General features: G+C 47.2%; 1 protein-coding gene across 7 annotated transcripts in view; it reads right to left on the reverse strand.

Moving 5' to 3' along the window:
- Positions 1-22,235, reverse strand: part of ANKRD27 (ankyrin repeat domain 27) — a 54,384-nt gene extending 32,149 nt beyond the window's left edge. For 6 of the 7 annotated variants that reach the window (XR_013992152.1, XR_013992153.1, XR_013992154.1 and 3 more), the window contains exons 1-11: positions 22,087-22,235; positions 12,801-12,932; positions 6,107-6,217; positions 4,078-4,234; positions 3,201-3,355; positions 2,712-2,771; positions 2,571-2,624; positions 2,408-2,473; positions 2,244-2,320; positions 1,440-1,561; positions 295-373 (exon numbers count right to left, since the gene is read on the reverse strand). Coding sequence is in view for 4 of the 7 variants with exons in the window: in XM_081031737.1 (XP_080887863.1) it covers positions 295-373; positions 1,440-1,561; positions 2,244-2,320; positions 2,408-2,473; positions 2,571-2,624; positions 2,712-2,771; positions 3,201-3,355; positions 4,078-4,234; positions 6,107-6,217; positions 12,801-12,902 (983 nt within the window). In the remaining 3 variants the exon portion in view is untranslated. Of the gene's footprint in view, positions 1-294; positions 374-1,439; positions 1,562-2,243; positions 2,321-2,407; positions 2,474-2,570; positions 2,625-2,711; positions 2,772-3,200; positions 3,356-4,077; positions 4,235-6,106; positions 6,218-12,800; positions 12,933-21,772; positions 21,816-22,086 lie in introns of those variants that run through there. The other variant, XM_081031739.1, reaches the window with a different exon arrangement.
- Positions 22,236-22,439: the final 204 nt, after the last annotated feature.

Genomic DNA, 22,439 nt, shown 5'->3' on the forward strand with positions numbered 1-22,439 from the left:
GAAAGCTGATTATTGTAAAATGAGCGGTGGGTTCCTATGGGAAGAGGATGGGCTCTGGGGCCACACAGAACTACCGTCAGCCTGCCGCTGCGTGTTCCAGGACGAGAAACATAAGCTCTCTGGGCCTCAGTTTCCCCATCTATGAATGGAATGATAGCCACCTACTGCCGAAGGAAGGTGGGGCAAGCACAGCACCTGACTCATAAGAGGTGCTCCATTTCCTAGTTACACTAAACTCATCGCGGTACAGTGCCAGTGCTGCCATTTTGAAAAAGTATTACCAAAAAGTATTACCAATTAGGGATCTCTGTTTTCACAAGCAGATACAACAGGACTGATAGAAGATCATCAGCACACATAGTCTCCAAGTTAACTGCAAGGGGGAAACACATGTTCAAAGCCATCACGAGATTCAAATAGATCAGCAAGAGTAGCAACTCCCCACCACCATCCAACCCACAAATCCACAATCCAGTAACATTTCCCATCAGAGAGAAATTCAATTGCACAGTTTCCTTTACAGTGTCCTGAACAGATGTCATATTTAAGAGGAAAACGAATGCTTAACGTTCTCAGAACATGTGCAAAAGAGAGGAACACCAAGCAGACAACCCCTCGCCACCTTCCTGGATGCACAGAGTCCAGGGCGGTCAGCACCGGTGGACACAAAGCCACGGTGAGCCCAGAGCCACCACCGAAAGCCTATTTCCTCCTGAGATCATTTCTGTCTTACACACGGTGGAGTATAATGCTGACATGTAGCTTGACTTTACTATTTTTGCTTTGAAATTTTAAGTAACCCATTCACAGGGTTTCAAAATTCAAACAGCACAAGAGAGCAAACTGCGACTGCCCCTCCCACCCCTGCCACCCAGTCTTCTTCCCCAGAGGCTATTGCCGTTGCTTCCTGCCTGTCTTCGCAGAGACAGTCTGAATTCCCCATCGATGTGTGGCTCTACGCCGCCCCCCCCTCCTGCGATGCTGCTGGAAGCGCACCACACACACTCCCGTTTGTTTCATGTACAGAACACCCCCGATCTGCACACACAGATTTGCCTCCTCATTACTTTCTTCGTAGCTTACTTCGGTTTCCTTTTTATGAAGGAAAATTTTAAACATACATAAAATGAGGGAGAACAGTAGAGCGAACAGTCGAACCCCCACGTACCCATCACCAGCTTGGCTCATTTCGGAGGCTGCTGCGCTTCTGCCACCATTTTGTTACCTTAGTCATGCCAGCCCCACCCCCCAGCACCATCAGTAGGCACCCACTCCTCAGACCAGACCCCGGGGCACTCACCCTGGCGTGCTGGCTGCACATGGGCCCATCGGTACGACCCTTTCAGACAGCACTGCTCCTTAACAGACCTTTGCATCTAGGCAGACGTATCTGCCCCCCCCCCCCCCGCCCCTTGCCAGGCCCCTTCCCCAGCACAAACCTCTCTGGCTAGGCGACTGTGTAATTAGCTGCACCACCGTCCGCAGACAAACCAACTTCTGTTGTGGGGAGGTACGTTTGTTCAGTTGAGCCAGTTCTCTCTTTGCACGAGGTATGTTGAAGCTGCAAAGTAATTTGGCAAGTGACAACGTAAGACCAGTATGAGGGCTCTTCTTTGCCATGGTGACATATCTTCGATTTACATTTCTTACCACAAACCCTAAGTCATGAAAAACAAAAATAGAAACTCAGAAGCTATCTGACTCAAGTCAGGGTCAAAACACCACAGCTTTACATGTCCCATTCAGGCTGCCTGGTGATACAGCTGCTCCGGAAAATTAGAAAAAAACAAAAACCAAAGAAACCCAAAAATCTTTACCCCAGAGTGAAATAGCCCAAACGGGAAAGAAAGGTTTAAACGTAAACGCTTTAGACATTTTTGTATCCTAATGAAACTTAATTCAAAAGGAGGTGCCTCTTGGGCAGGGTTCCCTCAGATGGGCAGGTGAGATGTCTGCGTGCAGAACCCACCTGGTTGGGTCGTGTGCCCACCTAGAGACCAAGTGTGCAAAATCTCAGGCCCTTTAGCTCCCACCCAGCTGGCATGTTAGCAGACAGGTGCAGGAAGGTGACAGCTACAAAACAGCCATCTGCCCATGTCAGCCTTGTGTCTTTGGTCGTAAATAACTGTACTGCTCCTTGGTACAAACCAAGGCTAACCAGTGAGCTGCCGAGGGCCCTGCTTCCAGGAGAAATGGCATCTCGGCCTCTGAGGGTGCCGAGCTGCTGCAGCACGAACCCTTACCTGAACTCTGGTTTCACACCAATATCTTTCTGCTGAAGATCTTGAAGGCTTCTTGTGATTTTGTTAAAGGCAGCATCCTAACAAAAGATTTGAACGAAGCTTCACGTTTCTTAGAAAGCAAAGAATGAGGCTTCCATCCTGGCTGATGAAGGTTTAGAACCTACCTCGCTTGCCTCCATGGTCCCCACATATTTAAAGATCAGATCATAAATATCGTGCTGGACATACATCTGTGAAATCAATGGACCCTAGGTCAGGGCATGTGGGGGGCAAAGGAGAGCCCAGGACGCTGCCGCCTTCCCTCCCCTTGCTGCCTCGGCCTCTTACCTCTACCGCCTGCTTCATCAGGTTCATCTGGGCCTCCTGCCTGGCAAGCATTTTCTAGAAGGCAAGAGAAGTACAGCTAAAGAGTGTGGATTTGTGTGTGGGCAAACTGCAACTCTCTCCTTTGAAAGTCCTGCTGCTTACCAGGTGAGAGTCCCTCAGAAGCTGCTGGAGGCATTTGGTGTAGAGAGCATTCACTGAGTCCTGTGCAACAGAGCAGAGAGACACGTCACTCGTAATCTGAGGCCGTAACACAAAACCCAGGACGCGCAACAGGTCCTGGAGTGAGGAGAGCATTTCACAGAATGTATTTCCCAGGTGACAAGCTTCAAGTGCTAATGTAAGCTTATCAAATGAATGATGTGATTGTTTTCAGCTTCCTTTTCCTTTAGGTATTTATGTATTAAGAGTAGGAAAAATTTCCTCTTGGGGTCAACACAGAGAGTAACGACATTCATTTATTCATTTTTATATTTCTCTGTGATTTTTAAGTTTTCTACGGTGGCTTATAGTACTTTTATAGTTAGAAGGAAACATTTTCAACAGAGCTTCCAACAGCGGAGGCAGCAGAGTAAACTGAGAGGGACGCCGGGGCTCTAAACTAGTCTGGCAAAGCGGGACACAGCTACTGACTATGAGATGACGGAGGCTCTTCCTTTCACATTCCCGGAAGGCTCGCTGGAAGGAGGCGATGTTCCGGTCAAATCTGTCCGAGTGTCTTCCCAAAAACTCCCTCACATCTTCAATGGTTTTCAGGGAAAAGGGATCTGAGGGTTTTGAAGGCTCTTCTGAAAAAGAGACAGAGGGTCAGGCTGGCTGAAACCTTCACTGTTTCCTAATGGGAAAAGTGCCACATCCTTTGCCCTGCTCCCCTGGAGTGTGGGGCTCCATCTTCCAGGGGAGGAAGGGGGATAATCTTATTTCAAGATGTTGCCCGAGGGCAGCCCAGTTACAGGACAGCCTGGGGTCCAGAGAGCCTGGTTTTCTTGAAGTTCTTTCCTGGGACAAAACCTGGACTACTTGGGACCATGAGCATGACCTGTGAGGCTTTAGTGAAGAAGCCCTGATTCCTGATAACACGAGTCTCCAAGTGCATTTGGTACATTGTTATCTCAATTTCCTGGAGCAACTGAAGAATTATCATTCATTAAATATAATACAATCTCAAAGAGGCACAATAGTGGGGCTGGGTGGGTAATAACGCTGTAAGAGCTAACGCTGAGGCCCAGAGACAAAGCCAGGCTACCATTTTGCACAACTGTACGAGGCAACATCCACCCTGAGGTCTATGTGAACATGCCTCCTGGAACTGTGCAATATCCAACCTGTGCAACCATACACAGCAGCCCCAATCCAGATCTCCTTAGCTCAAGATGACTGTTCGATTAAGCTCTCTGGGGAATTATATAAACAGTGACGTAGGTTTCTAGTGGGCTCTTGAATATTTTATAGGATGTTTACAACAGTTATGTCAGCAGAAAGTTCAACAAACACATTTGTCCCGCAATACCTGAACTCTCTTTCTTTTCCAAAGGATGGGCTATACATAGTAGGCTGAAACTTTCTTCTTTTTCATTGTAGAATGTTTCTTCAAAGAGAATGGGCACTGAGAGAAGACAGGCGAAACCAGCTCCTAATTTAATCCTGTTTCCTTGTATAAACACATCCTGGAACAAGAGAATAGTCACTGCACCATCAGCCAGTGGTGACCACTCCCCCCCGTGGGGGTCTGGTCCTCAATGGAGCACCTCACCCGACGTGCAGCCTTTGCTCCAGTGTGGGTTTGCAGGGGCAGGACCACTCTTTTATTTTACTTGTAATACTAAAATGGTTTTCTTTCCTCTTTGTTCACCCTGTAGCTGTGCCTAGGTAGTATCCTGATCCTTTTTAAATGTTGCAACAAAGGAAGCACTCAGGTGTTCCTCAGAGTAGCAGGAAACCTGCACCCACCAGGAAAGGAAACAGTGAGGCTCTCCTATCTGAATACAAGACCACAGTGACGGGTGCCGTAGTGCGGGTGGGGCTGGCAATTGCACACTGCCGTGCGCCCTCCATGGCTCACCACTCTGGCCACGGCCAGGTGCACAGGGCAGACCCACCATGATAAGCCCAAGTCTACTCTCTTTGTAGATTTGGGTACTCCAAAGAGAATAAACTGACAAGGGACTGGCAGCTGTGCTGAGCGGATGCTTGGCAGAAAAACAGTAGCATGCCTCGTGAGCCACAGGGCTGCTGACCCCTGAGCTGGAGTCCAGGTCACCCCCATGCCCCATCCCTTCTCTCCCCCACACAGTACCTGTGCCTGAGCTCCGCTGCCAGGCCCAAGGGGCCAACACCGGTGACAAGGGGAGTGTGGCTCCCTCCCCCAACCAGGGGTAGGCTGTGGGGACTATCCTCACTAGGAACGGAACCATCCCTCTCAGAAACTACCTGTTTTCACTTAAAAATAAGAAAATGCATACTCTAAAGTTAACACTGACAATGAGACAGATTGACATCACGTGCCTCCTGACAAGATACACTGAGAAAGATAAAACACCCGTCAGAGGCATTCCTACCAAAAATGCGTAACTGCTCATCTAATCACGAGGAAACATCAGAGAACCCACACTGAGGGAGAGCCCGCAAAGCAAAACAAAAATGTCAGTGTCATGAGCGACAAAGACAGACTGAGAGACTCTTCCAAACTGAAGGAAACTGAAAAGACCAACTGAATACACTGTGTGATCCTGAACCTAAAAAGAAAACAGAATTTTTTTTTTGGCTATTAGTATAATTAGCATATTTTGTATAAGGATGGTATGTTGGAGAACGTTTTCCTATTAATGTTAAATTTTCTGAGTCTGATCACTGTGCGTAGTTATATAGGAAATACACAGTGGATTGTTTTGGAGTAAAGGGACATGGTGTTTGCAACTTATAATTTCTGGAAAAGGTTCAGAAAAAGCAATAATATGTGTATTACACACACACATACACACACACACACACCCCCCACCACCACCATCCCTTGCCCAATCTATCTAGAAAAAAATAAATGTGGCCAAAATGTTAATAGTTGACTAATCTAGGGGAAAGGTGTATGAGAGTTCTTTACACTTTACTGAAACTTTCTGTAGGGTTGAGATGATTTCAAACCAAAAAGTTTTTAACAAACTAAAAATTTGTTCCTGTTGTCCAATTTGTGGCTAAGAAACCAACGAGCTTTCGAGGTCACTGGGATAAACTAGCTTACTCTGACAGGACCTCGTCAAAGAGTGTTCCAGTCCCCAGCTCACCGGCAGGAACCCCATGGGCTGAGGGAGAAACGCCCGGCCCCTCCTCATACTCCCAGGCCACAGCCAGGGCCCTGCTCACCACCACCAGCTCCTCTTTCCTCAAAGGCAGAGGGCCTTCCAACCCCACCCCACAGGACTGCTGTATGTGTCAAGGCCAGTATTTAACATACATGTGAAAGGGTAAGAAGCAGGATTCTCTCCCCTCCATCTTGCCCAAACACTGAGTGAGCAACCCTGGTTGACCCACAAAGAAATGAATACCTTTCCATTTAAGGTCTGAAAGTGTTCTTCCACTGGTATCAAAATATAGGACTCAAACTGACAAGTAGACTGAACATTGCTTGTCAGGCTTCCTTTGCAGGGTACTAAGACCTGGAAAAAAAGAATTAGGGTGAATACGAAGGAACTGTGTAATTTATTAATACAACTTCAGCAGAACAGGATGTATCTCCAAAAACACTCCAGCCGGAATTGCAGTGGCGGCCAGCTGACAGAGAGAACGCCTGGAGCCACTTGCCAAAATGGCCGCAGTCACTGCCAGCCGGCTTAATTTGTTGTCACTGTGATGGCCCACACAGAAGGAGGTGGCACGAGTCCTCTTCCATCTCAGACCTGCAGACTGGGGGGCTTGTTCCCACCCCCGAGGGGTCCTTCCCACAGTTAATCCCAGGTGTCCCACTTAATTCTCAATAGGCTCAGGAAGGATTCCAGATGAAGAGAGGATAGTTTGGAAAGTACAGAAAAGTAAAACTAAAAAGCCACATGCAATCCCACCACCTGAAATATACACATGGCACATGAAGACAGTTTCCTTCCCATCTTTTTCTCTATGCTTTTTTCTTTAAGCCTAGTTGTGATGGTAGTTTGTAACACGAGCTACAGAAATAGTTTTCTATTGCAGGCTGCCACCTCCACCAGAGATGTCACAGGGTGCTAGACTCTCTCCTTGGGGTAGGGCTCAGTCTGAAAGATGAATTTTGGTCTGACTATGGCCACCTGGCTGACTGGGACACCAGCTTCTCAGCTCAACACAGCAAAGGGATGGAGCTCAACTCAACGTGTCCTACTGCCCTGGCAACTCCCTGCGGATCTGTGCGTGGCTCAGGGACTCACGTTCAGAGGAGTCTCTCAGACTCGTGTACCTGTAGGGAAGATGACCAAGGTTGCAGAGTCCCACAGAGTGCCATCTCCTAAACAGCCCGGCACAAAGCAAACAACTCCTGCACTAACCCCACTGCACAGACAAGGAAACGGAGGATCAGAGGAGTTAAGTACTTGTCCATCTCAGACCTGCAGACTGGGGGGCTTGTTCCCACCCCGAGGGGTCCTTCCCACAGTTAATCCCAGGTGTCCCTCTCAATCCTCAACAGGCTCAGGAATGATTCTAGATGGAGAGGATAATTTGGAAAGCACAGAAAAGTGAAACTAAAAAGTCACACGCAATCCCATCACATGAATCATAAACATGCCACACAGCCAGTGAGTGGCAGAGTCATGATTCAAACTCCTGCCACGTTCCCGACCACTGCCCCATCCTACTCCTGGAGCCAGGGATGGAAAAACAGCCCAGTACCTGCCGGAGTTTCCTCTGCAAAGACACCATGAAACTCTGGAGCCTGCAGAAGCAGCTGCCAGGAGCTTCCCCAAGCAGGTTAAAAAGAGCCTCTGTCCCCACGGAGGGCATGCCAGCTCCTCACAGTAGAAAAGGAAGCCCTTGATGGAAGAACTCCAGCCTGTCCATGAAGCGGCATGGCCCCAAAATCAAGACCGAAGCAGGCCCAGATCCAGATTCAGCTACCAATTTCAGGAACCACAGAGACCAGCACCGTGGTCAATGCCACCACGGGACTGCAACTGGCAAAAGCCAGACTGCAGGAAACGCTACAGGATAAATGAGCTGGACGAGTGAAATGCAAGGAAAGAAAGGGAGGAAAGGGGAAGATATAATTAAAGGGAAATTTAAGACTGGCGATGTTTCACAAGTCTATATACTCGGATCGCAGTTTACACATTGAGTATGTATAGCTTAGTGTACTTCCGTTTAGCGCAATAAAGCTAGGAGAAAAAGTGAGACCTGAAAGACCTATCAGTTCAAGATAATGTGTGGATCTCCTTCGAATCCTGATTTGAACAAACCGACTGTAAAACAAACAAACAACAAAAAAATGAGATAATTTGGGAAATCTGAACAGTGACTAGATACTGATAATACTGAAGAATTACCGAGGAATGCTTTAGCTGTGATAATGGAATGGCACTGTAGTTATTTTATTTTTTTAAGAGTCCTTATATTTGAAAATACACTTATAAATATTTACAGATCAAATCGTATGACTACCTTCTATAATTTTCTGGGGTTTGCTTCAAAATAATCCCGTGGCTGAGAGTAGAGGGCACGAAGGAGTAGAAACGTGGCCATGAATGGCTCAACTGTTGAAGCGGGGTGATGGATACATCACCCGATTGTATTATTCTTTCTACTTTTATATGCTTGAAATGAAACATATAATTTTAATAAAAGTGAAACTTAAAGAAAGAAAAGGGAGGCCCTCAGGTATGAGCCTGAACTGAGAAGCAACTTCAAGATTCCCGGGGGACCTCATAGCAGCAGTGAACAGAGAGACAAAGAAGATCCTGGAGACCTGAGAGTTTGCCACAGGCAAGGGGACATCAGGAACCAGACCTAAGAGATGCTTAATGCCAAAGTCAGAGAGGCCAAGAGATGGTCCGCCTCCAGCTCTCTGGATGAAGAAGTCACATGAGGAAGGGCCCCTGAGGGACTAGGAACTTCTGAGGTGCTTGGGTGAACTCCACGCCAACTGTGACTGCATTCCATTGACCGGTTGACGAAAGCCTTCTCCACTTCCCTCACTTGCACAGAGCATGACTGGCTCCTACTGCATTGTGTCCCCATTACCCAGCCTACCACTCGACGTACAGTAGGTGCCCAATCAATGTTTGTTGTGCGAACAGAAGGCCCTCTGATTTTGAGACCCCCGGTTTTCAGGCTGACAATGCTGCCCGGAGCATTTTATTGCAAGCAGAAGCAGCAGCTGGCTCTCTGTGGCTCCGTCCATCTCTGTCAGAGTTCTGAGCCCTGCTGGGAGAGTAGGGGGAGGAAGCCAGCCACAGGAGGGGCTGGGGGGAGTGCAGCTATGAAACTGCCCAAGAGAGGGGAGGTGGAGTGCCTTGGGAGCTCTCATAAGACGGAGCTTCAGACTACTTCTGGAGTGGGCGTCACTTTTAACAGCCTATGTGGCTGCAGTACACTAATGTTACAGTTACGGAGTGGGCTGTAGATTGGAGACCTGCTCATTTCAAAGGTTAACGATAAAACTTTCTAGTCTAGCCCTTTTATAAAGAATTTTTAAAAGAATAGTAATTAAAGACAAGACAGTAGAATAAAGGCAAGACTCTGCATTAGTGACACCTACTCCAGGGAACCCTCCTGACTCCTCCCCAGCTGGGCTACGCACTCCCCGGGAACCCTTAACGACTTCTGTACTGATATTGATTCTGCTGTCCTACAGTCTGTTTCTGGAATTTCCTGAAGGCATGCTGTGTTCCCCACTCATCCGCGTAACCCTGGAAACCCAGCCTAGTGCCTGGCACATAGTAGATACTCAATAAATGTTTGTTGGCTGGATCCTGAGAACTGGAATAAGGCCATCAGTGCCCTTAGCCGGGCTGTCCAGGTATTTCACTTGAAAGTCAGTTCTTGAAAGTTGTAAGACAGGCTGCTAGGTCCCCAAGCCAGTGCTCAAAAGCCTACCTACTCCATAATTAAGGCCCAGAATGAAAGGACCACATTTTTGTAATTATTGCTTTTCCTATAGGCAAATGGACCCACCCCCAGTCCACCTGGGAGAGGAGTTGAACCACTCCCGACAAGGAGTCTGGAGAACTCTCCCCACAAGGCCCCATGGACAAGGGCCCCAGGGGTATAGCAGGGTTGCCCAGCCTGCTCTGAAGAAGCCACACTGCATAATTAAGTGCATGGTTGTAAGAAAAGGGGTGACTATTTAGAAGCAGCGTGTGGGTGTCACAGGCCTCTGTAATTGGATTCTGGGGAACATGGGGAAAAGAGCTTCTGCTGTCCAGTAAGAGAGCAGATGATGGCAAGACGCACCTGACTGGACACAGAGGCAGCCCCACCAAAGGAAAGCTTGGGGAAGGAAGTCTGGCTCCAGGAGGGGTTGGGGCAGGTAGGGGAAGCAGTCAAGGTGCATTGCAGCTGCTCACATGGTCATGGGAGGCTGAGGTGGCCCGCAAGCTTGGCTTGTAGGGAGAGGTGTGAGGGGCAGTTAACCCTAGGGGACAAACATGTTTAAAAGTGGCGATTTCAGGGGCAGCGGGATGGCTCAGTTGGTTGGAGCGTGAGCTCTGAACAACAAGGTTGCCGGCTGGATTCCCTCGTGAGCCAGTGAGCTGCGCCCTCCACAACTACCATATTTCCCTGAAAGTAAGGCCAGGTCTTAATTTTAGTTTGCTCCAAAAGACGCATTAGGGCTTATGTTCAGGGGCTGTCATTCTGAAAAATCATGCTAGGGCTTATTTTCCAGTTGGGTCTTATTTTCAGGGAAACACGGTAGATTGAAGACAAGGAGGTACTGCTGAGCAACCGGATCCTAACAACAAGGTTGCCGGTTCAATTCCCGCATGGGATGGTGGGCAGCGCCCCCTGCAACTAAGATCCAAAACGGCACGTGGACGTGGAGCTGAGCTGCGCCTCCACAACTAGATTGAAGGACGACGACTTGGAGCTGATGGGCCCTGGAGAAGCACACTGTTCCCCAATATTCCCCAATTTAATTAAAAAAAAAAAAAGAAAGACAGAAAAGTGGTGATTACACATTTTTTAGAGTTCAATAAAAGACTCTGATCCCCAGGATGGATTCAACAGTGGCCAAATTTAGCTCAGTGGCCAAGCCCCATAGAAAGAAATTCAGCTTCACCTGCTGAGGCCACATGGATCCCTGAGAAGTGGCCGAAAGGATGAGTGCTTTTCTGGAGGTGAGTGGAATATTCTTTTTCATTCAACCAACAGATGTGAATGGAGCATGGTTATGGATGAGGCAGGAATGAGCCAGTGCTCCCATCACACAGCCAGCAGGGGGCAGGAGCTAGCTAACAATATCAGACAGGCTAAGCCGGATACCAATAGCTCTCTCCTTCCCACTACTGCTGACTTCAGCTGAGAAGTTGGCCTCCCTGATTCTTGATTCCACTGAACAAGGCCGAGGAATTCCGTGCTGCCCAGTGCGGGCCCCAAGCAGCTCCTCGTGAATGCTCTGGCTCTCAAGGAGTAAGAGGCCTAGGGTACCACTGGGAACTCGGGGTGGCAGTTTAAAAAGAATCTCCCATTCCTTGGGGTACCTGAAAGGAAGGTGACCAAGATGCCAAGCTTCTTACTCAAAATTCCCCTTTTGCTAATGTGAGCTCGAGTGCGATTCCACAGCTTGCTGCTGGAAAAGCACCTACTGGGTGACAGAACTGTGCTGAGTGCTGGCAACACAGTGGTGAGCAAGGCAGACAGGTCCCACAGAGCTTCCTGAGAAACAACAGCACTCCACAGTGTGCCGTTTTTAAATAGCAAGAGAAAGTTACATACGTTAATACACTCTCATCTAGACGGTATTTAAAAAAATATCATAGAACAAAGACAGGAAGAAAATCTTTCCCCAATTAGGTCAGGCGTTCCCAGTTACTACGACTGCTTTGCATTCTGCACTTTCTCTCTGGGACATTTACCACAACTGTAATTAGTACATATTTGCCCAGAGTATGACCATCTCTCCCACTAGAATTTAATCCTCAGAGAAGTAAAGATGGGGAGGGATATTCACACGTTCTGCGGAATCCCCAGCATCAAACATAGTGCCATGCCTAGAGTAGCATTTAATAACTAGTGTGACCACAATAGATGACAATCAACATCTCTGATGAGCTTCTGTGAAATTTTTCTTTTCTTTGGCAATAGTTCTATTCACCAATTTTTTTTTTAATAACGAACTTTATGACTTCTAAAATTCAAAGGAAAAAAATTCTGGGAAAAATGGATGAATCACAAAATCAATCATGGAAACTGGAAGGGACGTTAAGAAATGGGGCTTCTGCTGGCACAGGGATGGACTGGGTGGGGTGAAAGTACCAGTTTTCCAGAGAGGCAGCAGAGAACCTGACTTCTCCCTTGGTCCAAATGAGCAGTCACCTGACATACCTGAGTAGTCACCTCGTGGCAAAAAAAGTGGGAACATAGTATGAGAAGAGAACAACACTCAGAAGGAAGACACAAACAGACAGCACAGAGGCACCCATACACTGTGTCCAACGTGTTGTGTAAGACGCTGACAATTCCACCAACCTCAGAACTGGACAGACCTGCGGTGCGGGACCTGCCTTCTCGCCTGGCAGCAGAGGCCCCACCCACAGGTCGTCTCTCTCACACACTTCGCTCATTCCTGTTACCTGGCTGCCATGAAGGCTGTCGAGGTTGTGGTCTCCATTACGAAAGTTCTTTCACCACAGTTCTTTCCCTTTAGGAAATGCCCTTGAAAGCGACATACAAACCTGTTCACATGTTCTCTTGTTCTATGGGAGTGAGCACCCACCTCACAGATGAGGAATATATGATTTCTGCCCTCAGGGTCCACATGGAAGTAAGAGAAACCGAGGTGAATGCTGTAATACCTGTGTCAACATGGGCTGAGAGTTCAGAGAAAGAATTACACTCTGGGCTGGTGCAGTCCCCGGAGGCTTCCTGGAGGAAGCAGCTCATGGCGGTCCCTCTCTTCTTGTTCACATACTGAGCATGGTCTGGGGCTTGTTACACTAACCAGGTTTGTAGCGGACTCCCCTCTACACTTAATTGAAATCCACCATATTTTTGGCCTTGCCAGCACTGCTTGGTCTGTGCCTAACGGAAAAAGACAACCCTCAGGATCGATGCACTTACAATGCCATGGATTTGGGCCACCTTGTTGCACAAGTCAGGACGCCACTTTTGTAGAGCCAGATAGAAAGGATTTTTCAGGAGATCTTCATCATACAGAGCCATATGGACTTCAGATGGAGCAAAGTGTGTCTCCTGGGGCAAAGGAGGAAAAAGCAGTACATGAGCACTTTCCAATTTATGTAACACGCAAAAGTCTCGATCTGGCAATTTCTAAAAACTATCCCGGACATGTAGTATTCTATTCTACAGTCTTCACACTCCATCAGGAAATATCAAAGATAACCTACCAATTCCACGATTTTTTTTTTTTACTGGTTAAATGTATAAATTACGTTCACAAAAATCAAACTCCAGATCATTGCAAATGTAAAAATGGCCATTTTTTAGAACATCCTACATGACCAAAATTATGCCACTTTAAAGATAGGTATGTAAAGAGCATTGGAGATCTTGCTCCCTGGCATATGTGATCAGTTTGGCTCAAATAAACTCTTATAAAAATTCAAAAAAAAAACCATATGCATGTATTTTTAATGAAATATTTTAAGCAGACAGAAAAGTACAAAGTAATAACACAAATCTACTACCCAGAATTACCAAACCTTAACACTTTGCCGTATCTGCCCCAGATTTTCTTTTAAGAAATAAAACATATCAGAGTAGCCTGGAATCCCGCTGTTCCCCTTTCTGATCTCCTTCTCTCCTTCCCTTTCAGAGGCCATTCCTTTTATATTGATGAATATTGTTTGATGTGGTTCAAACTTTACATAAATCGTATCACAGTGTAAGTATTCTGGAAAACACCCCTTTCAATCAACATTACGTTTGCAAGTTCTGAGCCACACAGCTCTTCCTCATTCGCTGATTTCTGCCGTATAGTATGTTGAAGTAAACATGACATAATTTATTTGGCTAATGTTCTCTATTTAAGTTGCTTTCACATTTCCAATATTACAAACAGTGTTGGCAGGAACACTCTCTCTACCCTTCTGTGTTTCTCGAGCACCTGTCTAGGAATGTCTCTAGCAGGCACTGCAGGGCACATTCACCTGGACGTCACCAGACGCTGACAACATGGACTTTCTATCTTCATGAGAAATGCAGGAGCTCTCCTCTTCCTCACAACATTCTTAGTATCATCAGATTATCTCATTTCTGCCAGTCTGTGAGCATAAAATAGTATTTCACTGTTTTTTAATTTTTTTTTTTATTGGGGAATATTGGGAAACAGTGTGTTTCTCCAGGACCCATCAGCTCCAAGTCAAGTCGTCCCTCAATCTAGTTGTGGAGGGCGCAGCTCAGCTCCAAGTTGTTACCATTTTCAATCTAGTTGCGGGGGGCACAGCCCACCATCCCATGTGGGAATTGAACCAGCAACCTTGTTGTTGAGAGCTCGCGCTCTAACTAACTGAGCCATCCGGCCGCCCCATGTATTTCACTGTTTTTAATACTCATTTCTCTGAACTAATGAAGTGGAACGTCACTTCCTTATGTTCTATAAACTACCTTATCATATCTTTCGCTCAATTTTCTAAAGGGTTGTTGGCCTTTCTCTCATGATTTATAGTTCTTTATATAACTGGATACGAAAAGAGGTTGCAAATATCTTCTCCCAGTCTATGACTTAGCTTTTCATTTTTTCTAATGGGTGTTTTCAGAAATTGGAGTGTTTGATTTTAATGTAATTGCAGTTTTCAACCTTTGCCTTAATGGTCAGTGTTTTTTGGCCCTTAGGAAATCCTATCATCTGGAATGCTCCTTTACAAAGTGACTTCATTTGCCCAACCAGAAGATGGGGCCTTCCCCTGTCCCTGAATCTGTGCCAGCCCTGTGATTTGCTTTAACCAACCAACAGGCAGAATTGATGCTCTGTGATTTCTGAGTGTCAGCCTCAGGAGGCCTTGCAGATGCCACTCTCATACTCTTAGCACCCTGAGACCACCACGCTATGAAGAAGCCCATGGGGTGAAAGACCATCAAAGAAGAGAGAGGGCCAGGTAGTCCAGTGAGCACAGCCATCCTGCCAGCTGAATGCCACCATGTGAGTGAGTCCAGGTGAGACTAGCAGAAGAACTACCTGCCAGTTCACAGAATAGTAGGATATAATAAATGGTGGCAGTTTTAAGCCACTGAGTTTTGGGCTGGTTTGTTATACAGCAAAGGTTATACCTGAAACCACAACCTTTCCAAAATCAAGGCCACAAAAATAGTCCCTATAATTTCTAAGAATCTTAAAGTTTTTCATTTTTAGGTCTTCATCTTTATTTTTATATGTTATAAATCAGGCATCTATTTAACTTTTTTCATAACTGTCTTAGTCTGTTTGGGCTATGACAGAATACCACAGATTGGGTGGCTTAAACAACAAACCTTTATCTCTCACAGTTTTGGAGGCTAGGAGGTCCAAGGTCAAGGTACTAATGATCTGGTTCTTGGTTTGAGCACACTTCCTGGACTGTAGACCTTCTCACTAGAGTTCTCCTGTCTCTTCCTTTTTATATAAGGGAATCAATTCCATTGTGAGGGTCATAACCTCATGACCTAATCTGACCCCAATTAGATCCCAACAACACCCCACCTCCAAATTCCATCACATTAAGGATTAGGGCTTCAACATATGAATATTGAGGGGGACACAAAAATAAGCCAATTGTCCCATCATTGTTTTTTGAATATGCTACCTTTATAATACTCCGAGTTCCCATATATGTTTGGCCTGTTTCTGGGCTCTAATCTCTTTCAATGGTCTAAACCAGTGCTACCCAACAGATACATGTGAGAAACGTAATATATATTATGCATAATTGCACATGTAATTTAAAATTTTCTAGTAGTCACATAAAAAAGAAAAAGGGGAGACTAATTTTAATATTTTATTTATCCTAGTATGTCCAAAGTATTACCTTTTCAACATGTGATCAATATTTTTACATTATTAGTGACGTATTTTACATTCTTTTTTACTCCTAAGTCTTCAAAAATCTGATGTATTTTGATATATTTTACATTTATAGTACTTCTCAATTCATACTAGTCACGTTTCAAGGGTTTAATAGGCACATGTGGCTCGTCACTATTATATTGGACAGAGCAGGACCACATTATTTTATATGCCTACAGCTTCACAATAAACCTTTATATCTCATAGAGAAATGCTTCCCACTTTGTTCTCCAAAATTGTCTGGTTATTCCTAATTCTTTACAATATCACTTGAATTAGAATCAGCTTATCATTTCCATGAAAAATCCTGTTGGGATTTTTATTGAAACTGTACTGAATTTATTAAGAGTCAACGTCTTTATAATAATGAACTTTATCATCCATGAACATGGCATGTCTTTCCATGTACATCTTTTATGTCCTCCAATTAAATTTTCTCCATAAAGATCATATATAACTTTTATGAAATATTATTTACATATTCTGCATAGATTTGCTCCTATTGTGAATGCGGCCTCCATTGTCCCTGGTCTGCTACTCTTACCACATATTAGCATGGTTTTACTGGGCTCTCAGAGAGTAATATGAAACATGGGCACAGAAAAGGAGTCAGAGTTTTAGCCACGTCAGTGCACCTCTCTGAGCCTCTATCTCAGTCTGTGCAATGGAGAATACAAATACCTGTCTTGCGAGATTCCCACTTACATGCCACCTTCACAATTTTTGCCATACTGCATACCAATATACCACTGCTTACTGCTAGCCCACACGGTCCCTTCGTGAGAATTAGAGAAAGGCACACCATTTTCCCAGTGGGTACAATCCTGTACCAGGGCACAAGGTTTGGTAAGTTGGTCATAGGCTACATATTGGCCCCAGTATGCCAACAGCTCCCCTCCCCTGGGCATGGCACCTGTGCAATAAATAACCTGCACAGTATACACAATTGCTCTATTGTTAATGTTTGACATTTTCCTTTAAAAACCTATTCCCTTTTAAAATTTATTTTTAAAAGAATACTTATTACTACTTAAGTGGGAAAAAAAACAGTATCGATTCCCATAAAAAGAAGATAATCTTAAAATTAAAAATTATAAAAACAATTGACATTATTTTAAACCTTTCTCAATACCATTGCCTGTCAGATTCTGAACTTCGCCTGAGTCCTCTTCATTAAAAAGAAAAAATTAGGGCCGGTTAGAGCTCCATGCTCCTAACTCCGAAGGCTGCCGGTTCGATTCCCACATGGGCCAGTGGGCTCTCAACTACAAGATTGCCAGTTCGATTCCTCGAGTCCCGCAAGGGATGGTGGGCTGCGCCCCCTGCAACTAAGATTGAACACGGCACCTTGAGCTGAGCTGCCCCTGAGCACCTGGATGGCTGGGTTGGAGTGCATCCGCTCAACCACAGGGTTGCCGGTTCAACTCCCTCAAGGGATGGTGGGCTGCGCCCCCTGCAACTAGCAACGGCAACTGGACCTGGAGCTGAGCTGCGCCCTCCACAACTAAGGCTGAAAGGACAACAACTTGAAGCTGAACGGCACCCTCCACAACTAAGACTGAAAGGACAACAACTTGACTTGGAAAAAAGTCCTGGAAGTACACACTGTTCCCCAATAAAAGTCCTGTTCCCCTTCCCCAATAAAAAAAAAAAAAATTTAAAAAAAGAGAAAATTAGCAACTATTAAAGAGCATCAAGTAAACTTGTTTTTGACACAATCAGATGCACGAAATATGAGTGAAAAATTGAATTATTTTCTCACTATGTAACAATATTCCAACATGCCTCCTTGGGAAGACACCAGAACAGTATGCATAAGTGTATGTTAAACTCTGTCCTTTACAGTTAATGACAAAAACAGCCACCATATGAGGGCATCCTTGGTCCAGGCACGCTGGTACCTTCTATATATCCTCATCCCATTTTAATGCTCCTGATAACTGCAGGCAACGAGTGCGCAAGATAACCACAGGTATCGTTAGCCCCATGTTGCAGATAAAGGAACTGACCTGGCCAACTGGAAGTTACACAGAAGTCAGAATTTATTCTAACACCCATCCTTTTAACCACTATATTCAACATGTAAAATAAATATGCCTGGACTAGGGGTTATTTCACGAGCTACGGATGTACAGATTCCATACTTCCTTTCCCCCACAGGAAAAGTCTCCCTGACAGACAGCGGCACAAGCCCCACCCCCAATCTCCTTGGTCTGGTCTGGCCAGAACTGCCTTGGCCGCAGGCCCTGGGGACCGGCTGAAGGAGGCCCGAGCGCCCTGCAAATCTGCTTCGGGAGAAGAGCCTAGCATGAAAATGCCCACACGTAATCCCTTCCTGGAGCCCCGAGACAGCACGGCAACAATTCAGGTACTGGAATTGTTGAATTTAATTATTACGAGAGCCCAGATCATTGTTTTATGAGTTCCTACCAGAACAACTGGATAACGGAATTTTGCTGGGACAGAGTCACAAGAAAACAAAATTCTTCCAGGTATCTGACACAGTTGGCTCTACATGGCAGAGTGCAAAAGTAAGGATGCCTTGGACAAAAACCACATGAGAAACAGGATGTGATATGCTCAGAATAAAGCTGGGCTCTTCAGACAAGATGCTGGCAGAACACCAACACCTCCGTCCCCATAGGAAGGTGACCAGGGCTGGCTTTGATGGAGAAACTAACGACCTAGCTGGGAGGCAAGGAATGTGCACCAGAAGAGTAAAACAAACCCAGAACAGCGCTGGGAGAGATAAGGACCAGACAGAGATGGGAGCAGCAGGAAGGGGAACGCATCCCGGCAAGGACCAGAGTGGGGCCAAATGTTCAGGAGGCAGGAAAAGGTTCCTGTTGGCACAGAAAACCCGAGTAATCTTTTTTGACTAGTTGAGAAGATGAGGCCAGGGAAATACTAAGAATCCACACAGAGCCAGTCAGAGAAGGGCAGCAAGGGAAGAGAAGGCCCCTGAATGCCACAGCAAAACATGCAGTTCAAATGCATGAACTGCATAAACACATAAAATTCTTAGCAAGTATTGCTGGTGAGTGGGACTGAGCTGAGTATTTTTCAGTCCTAAGCCTTGGACATCAGTCCTCCCGGTTGCCAATGACTGAACTCTCTGTCCAGCATTGTTCTCAACCTTTCTGCCCCAGGGTTAAAAATATGTAATCATCACATACAATCTGGTGCTGAATGCCAGAGTTGAATTCTTATATAGGGGTAAATGCTTAAAAATAGTATTTAACACCCCAACAAGTTTACTTGCAAGAATTAGTTTTATATTTTAAAATAGCACACAAAGTAAACTGACTTTTCCTTGTAAAACTCAAAAGATGAGTGAATCCTCTTATAAAACTCCTTTAAAAAAATTCCACCCCTGCCTAAGCTCAAATGATGAGATAATTTACAGACGACCCAGTGATTTAGTCAGAGATACCAAGTACACCTGAGTATGAGTTATCTGAGGGTTACTCTGTGACAGGACAGCCAAACCAGTACTTGGCATTTCAGGAGGCAGTGTGCACACTTGTGGTTTTGTGGTCTTCAACCGTCCTGCTAGCCTGCATGACTCTGGGTGCTCAGGGACCATCTGGTGACAACCTAGCTAACTAGCGTGCAGCCTGGCTCAGCAGAATTCAGCACAGGAAAGTCTCCCCCCAGCCCCAGGGATGCACTCCCTTCCGAAATCTCACTGCTGTGGCTGCCCCCACCCTTCGAGGACCCTGACCAAAGACCCTGACCAGCCATGTTTTCCAACTGATGACCAATATTCTCCAGCTGGCTTAATTGGTGATTCAGAAGGAAAAGACACAAAGGGAAAACTTTCTATTTATCTATGTTTAATACCAAATGGAAGCAATTCGATGATTTGGTGTTACGGTCACTTGTGTCCTTTTGGCTTATAATGGCTATGGATCCTGTCCATGTTTTTCTCAGTGCTCCTCTTCAAAGCACCCAGCCTGCACCCGGCCACCTACCTTACTGTGGGCATGCAGTAACTTCGCCCACTTAACAAAATGACAGTGGAGTGTTAGAGGAAGCTCCTGCTCTCAGGGAGAGATCGTCTCTCACAGGAGCTGGAAATCCACTGCCCATATTCAGGGAAGGGTGAGGGGCTGGCCCCAGGCAGCCATGCTGGCACTGGCAGAGTCAGAAACAAACAGTACGCTCAGAGCTGGCTAAATAACAGTGACTGTGGGAGGGTCACAGAGGGAGGGAAGGCCTTAGGGCTGGAAGAGTGGTGTGACTACCAAGGGAGCAGGAGAGTTTGGAGGAGCCCAACTGTCCCACCGAATACCACTCCAACACCCTGCTCCTGGAGTTGCCGGTGGAGCCACCAGCATCCCCGTCTGCCAGTATCTTGGGCAAAAAGGCACTTCTCAGTGTCTTCTCCAAGGGCCACTTCTCAGTGTCTCTCAGATAGGGAAGCGATCTCAGAACAAATCAGGTCTGGATTCTTCGGGTCTGAATCCTTTCTAGGTCCGGTCTACCTATTATCACAAGGTCACATTCCTCTGTCCCTCTAGAAGATGAGGTTACTGAACACCAGCATAATCCTGGCAATTCACAAACAGAAGAAGAGCCTTGACAGGGCTCAGACATGTGAATAAAAAAGACCCAGCAGCTGCCCTCATGAGGGCAACACAGTCCAAGAGCCACAAGGAGGCACAGTCAGGACCTGACCCCAGGCCCTGTGCAGACACTACTGCGCACTCCCCCAGCAATGTTGCCGGGCAGGATTATTTCAGGTGACAAGCCAAGGTAAGGAGAGCTCACCCAAAGTGTCTACCCAACTTCAGAGCCCCAACTGCTCTCCTGCCCCTAGGGCTAGTCAAAAGTATGTTTCTGCTCCCATCCTACACTCCTCCCTTGAAGGCCTACAGGCTCTGCCTCCTGATGTCACTCAAAACTGTTCACCTGAAAGACCTCAAGGTGATCTTTCCAACACTGAGGTCTGTGCACAATTCTTCAACAATTTCCCCTCCACTTATTTTCCCTGAAAATAAGATCTAACCGGAAAATAAGCCCTAGCATGATTTTTCAGGATGACATCCCCTGAACATAAGCCTAATACGCCCTTTGGAGCAAAAACTAATATAAGACCCGGGCTTATTTTAGAGGAAACTCGGTAGATGAACTCTCAACTTCATCAACTGGCATTAAGAGCCTCTCATTGCTGCTGGCCTCCTGCCACCTCTGCAGCCTCACCTCCCTCTGCTGTCGCCACAGCTCCCTCTTTCTACTACTTTGTCCTGAAAACTACTCTTCTCCTGTCAAGGCTCCCATTTGGCTGGTGGGTAGTTGAGACCCTCCACCGCAGAGAATGGCCAAGGCCCAGAGAGAGCCTGAGCCCAAGCCACAAATGGCCACTTAATCAACGGATTAAAGGACAGACTGCTGAGTGAGAGTGAGACCTGAGGCTCAACGCTCTGGACCCTGCAGGCTGCCTCAACACCTGGATCAGAGAGGTGGCCTATCATCTAGGGCTAGTGGGAGGGTGCATTAGGAGCCTCACTCCAGGTTACCCGTAAACTTGGAAAATCCCAGCTGGCATGTAAACTAGTAGTCCCTCCAGTGTCACCTTCCCTTCGTTCCCTGAATGTCCTAAATTCTCAATGAAGACTCGACACTTGCTCCCGGGGCCCACCAAGGGCCCCGAGTGCCCAGGTCCCCAGCACCTCCAGGGGCGGCCAGAGGGGCACCGTCTAGCTCGTACGCCTCTGGGCAGCCCATTTGCAATAAAATGAACTAACAGACCCCGAGTCCAGGATATTTCTTGGTGCTTAAGAGTTTTTCTGGAGTAATCGTTACCTAGCAGGACGAGGAGACCCCGCTCCGCGAGAGACAGGCAGGCTGGGATTCCCTCCTCCCTTCCCCGCTTCTGTATGACCCCGGGCCCGGCCCGAGGCGCCGGACCCGCACCCACAGCCTCCCCTCCACCCTCCCAGCCAGGCCGCCTTATAACCCCGGAGGCCACTTAACCCAGAAGCTACTGTCCCGCCCACCCCAATTCCGAGCTCGGGGGACCACGGACCCTCTCACCAGTCCTGGAGCCGCGGGGGTCAGAGGGCGCGTTCTTCGCCACTCCACCCCACCCCACCCCGGAAAGGAGGGGCAGAACGAGTCCGGCTGCGGACCGGACCAGGAGAGCGCCCGCGGGGCGGTCCACCTGGCGAGGGACCGCTGGGGGACCACCAACCCAGCTTGGGGCACCGCAAGGCGCGGGCGACGGAGAGGAAAGAGCCCCTCCCCCTTCCCTCTCCCGGCCCCGCCCGGCCTCTGGGGCCCGAGGCGCAGCTGTCCAGCGAGAAGGGAGGTGCGGGAGCAGACAGAAGAGAGGACACTTACTTAAAAGGCTACATAGTTTCACTCTTTGCTCTTCCCGAAGCGGCAGCGACACCTCCCCGGCCCTGGGCTCGGACCTCAGTACCCAATACCCCGGCGCGGCGGCTCCACTCCACCGCCCACCCTCTTACTCCACCGTTGGGCGGAGCCGCGCCTCAAGGGCTCGCGTCAACCCAATGAGTGATCCTCTTTATTCAGAGTGACGTGCCCGCAGAGCAATCGTTGAGTCCGCCCAGCCGGGGGCGGGGCTAAGGCAGAGCACAGCGCTTCCTACTCAGGCTGGACCAGCCCAGAGCCACTGACTGCGCGTGCCCGAAACAGGAGGGGGCGGGGCCGAGAGCAGACCTGACACTAGG

This window comes from Rhinolophus hipposideros, assembly GCF_964194185.1.
Source record: "Rhinolophus hipposideros genome assembly, chromosome: 21".
Classification (NCBI taxonomy): Eukaryota; Metazoa; Chordata; class Mammalia; order Chiroptera; family Rhinolophidae; genus Rhinolophus; species Rhinolophus hipposideros.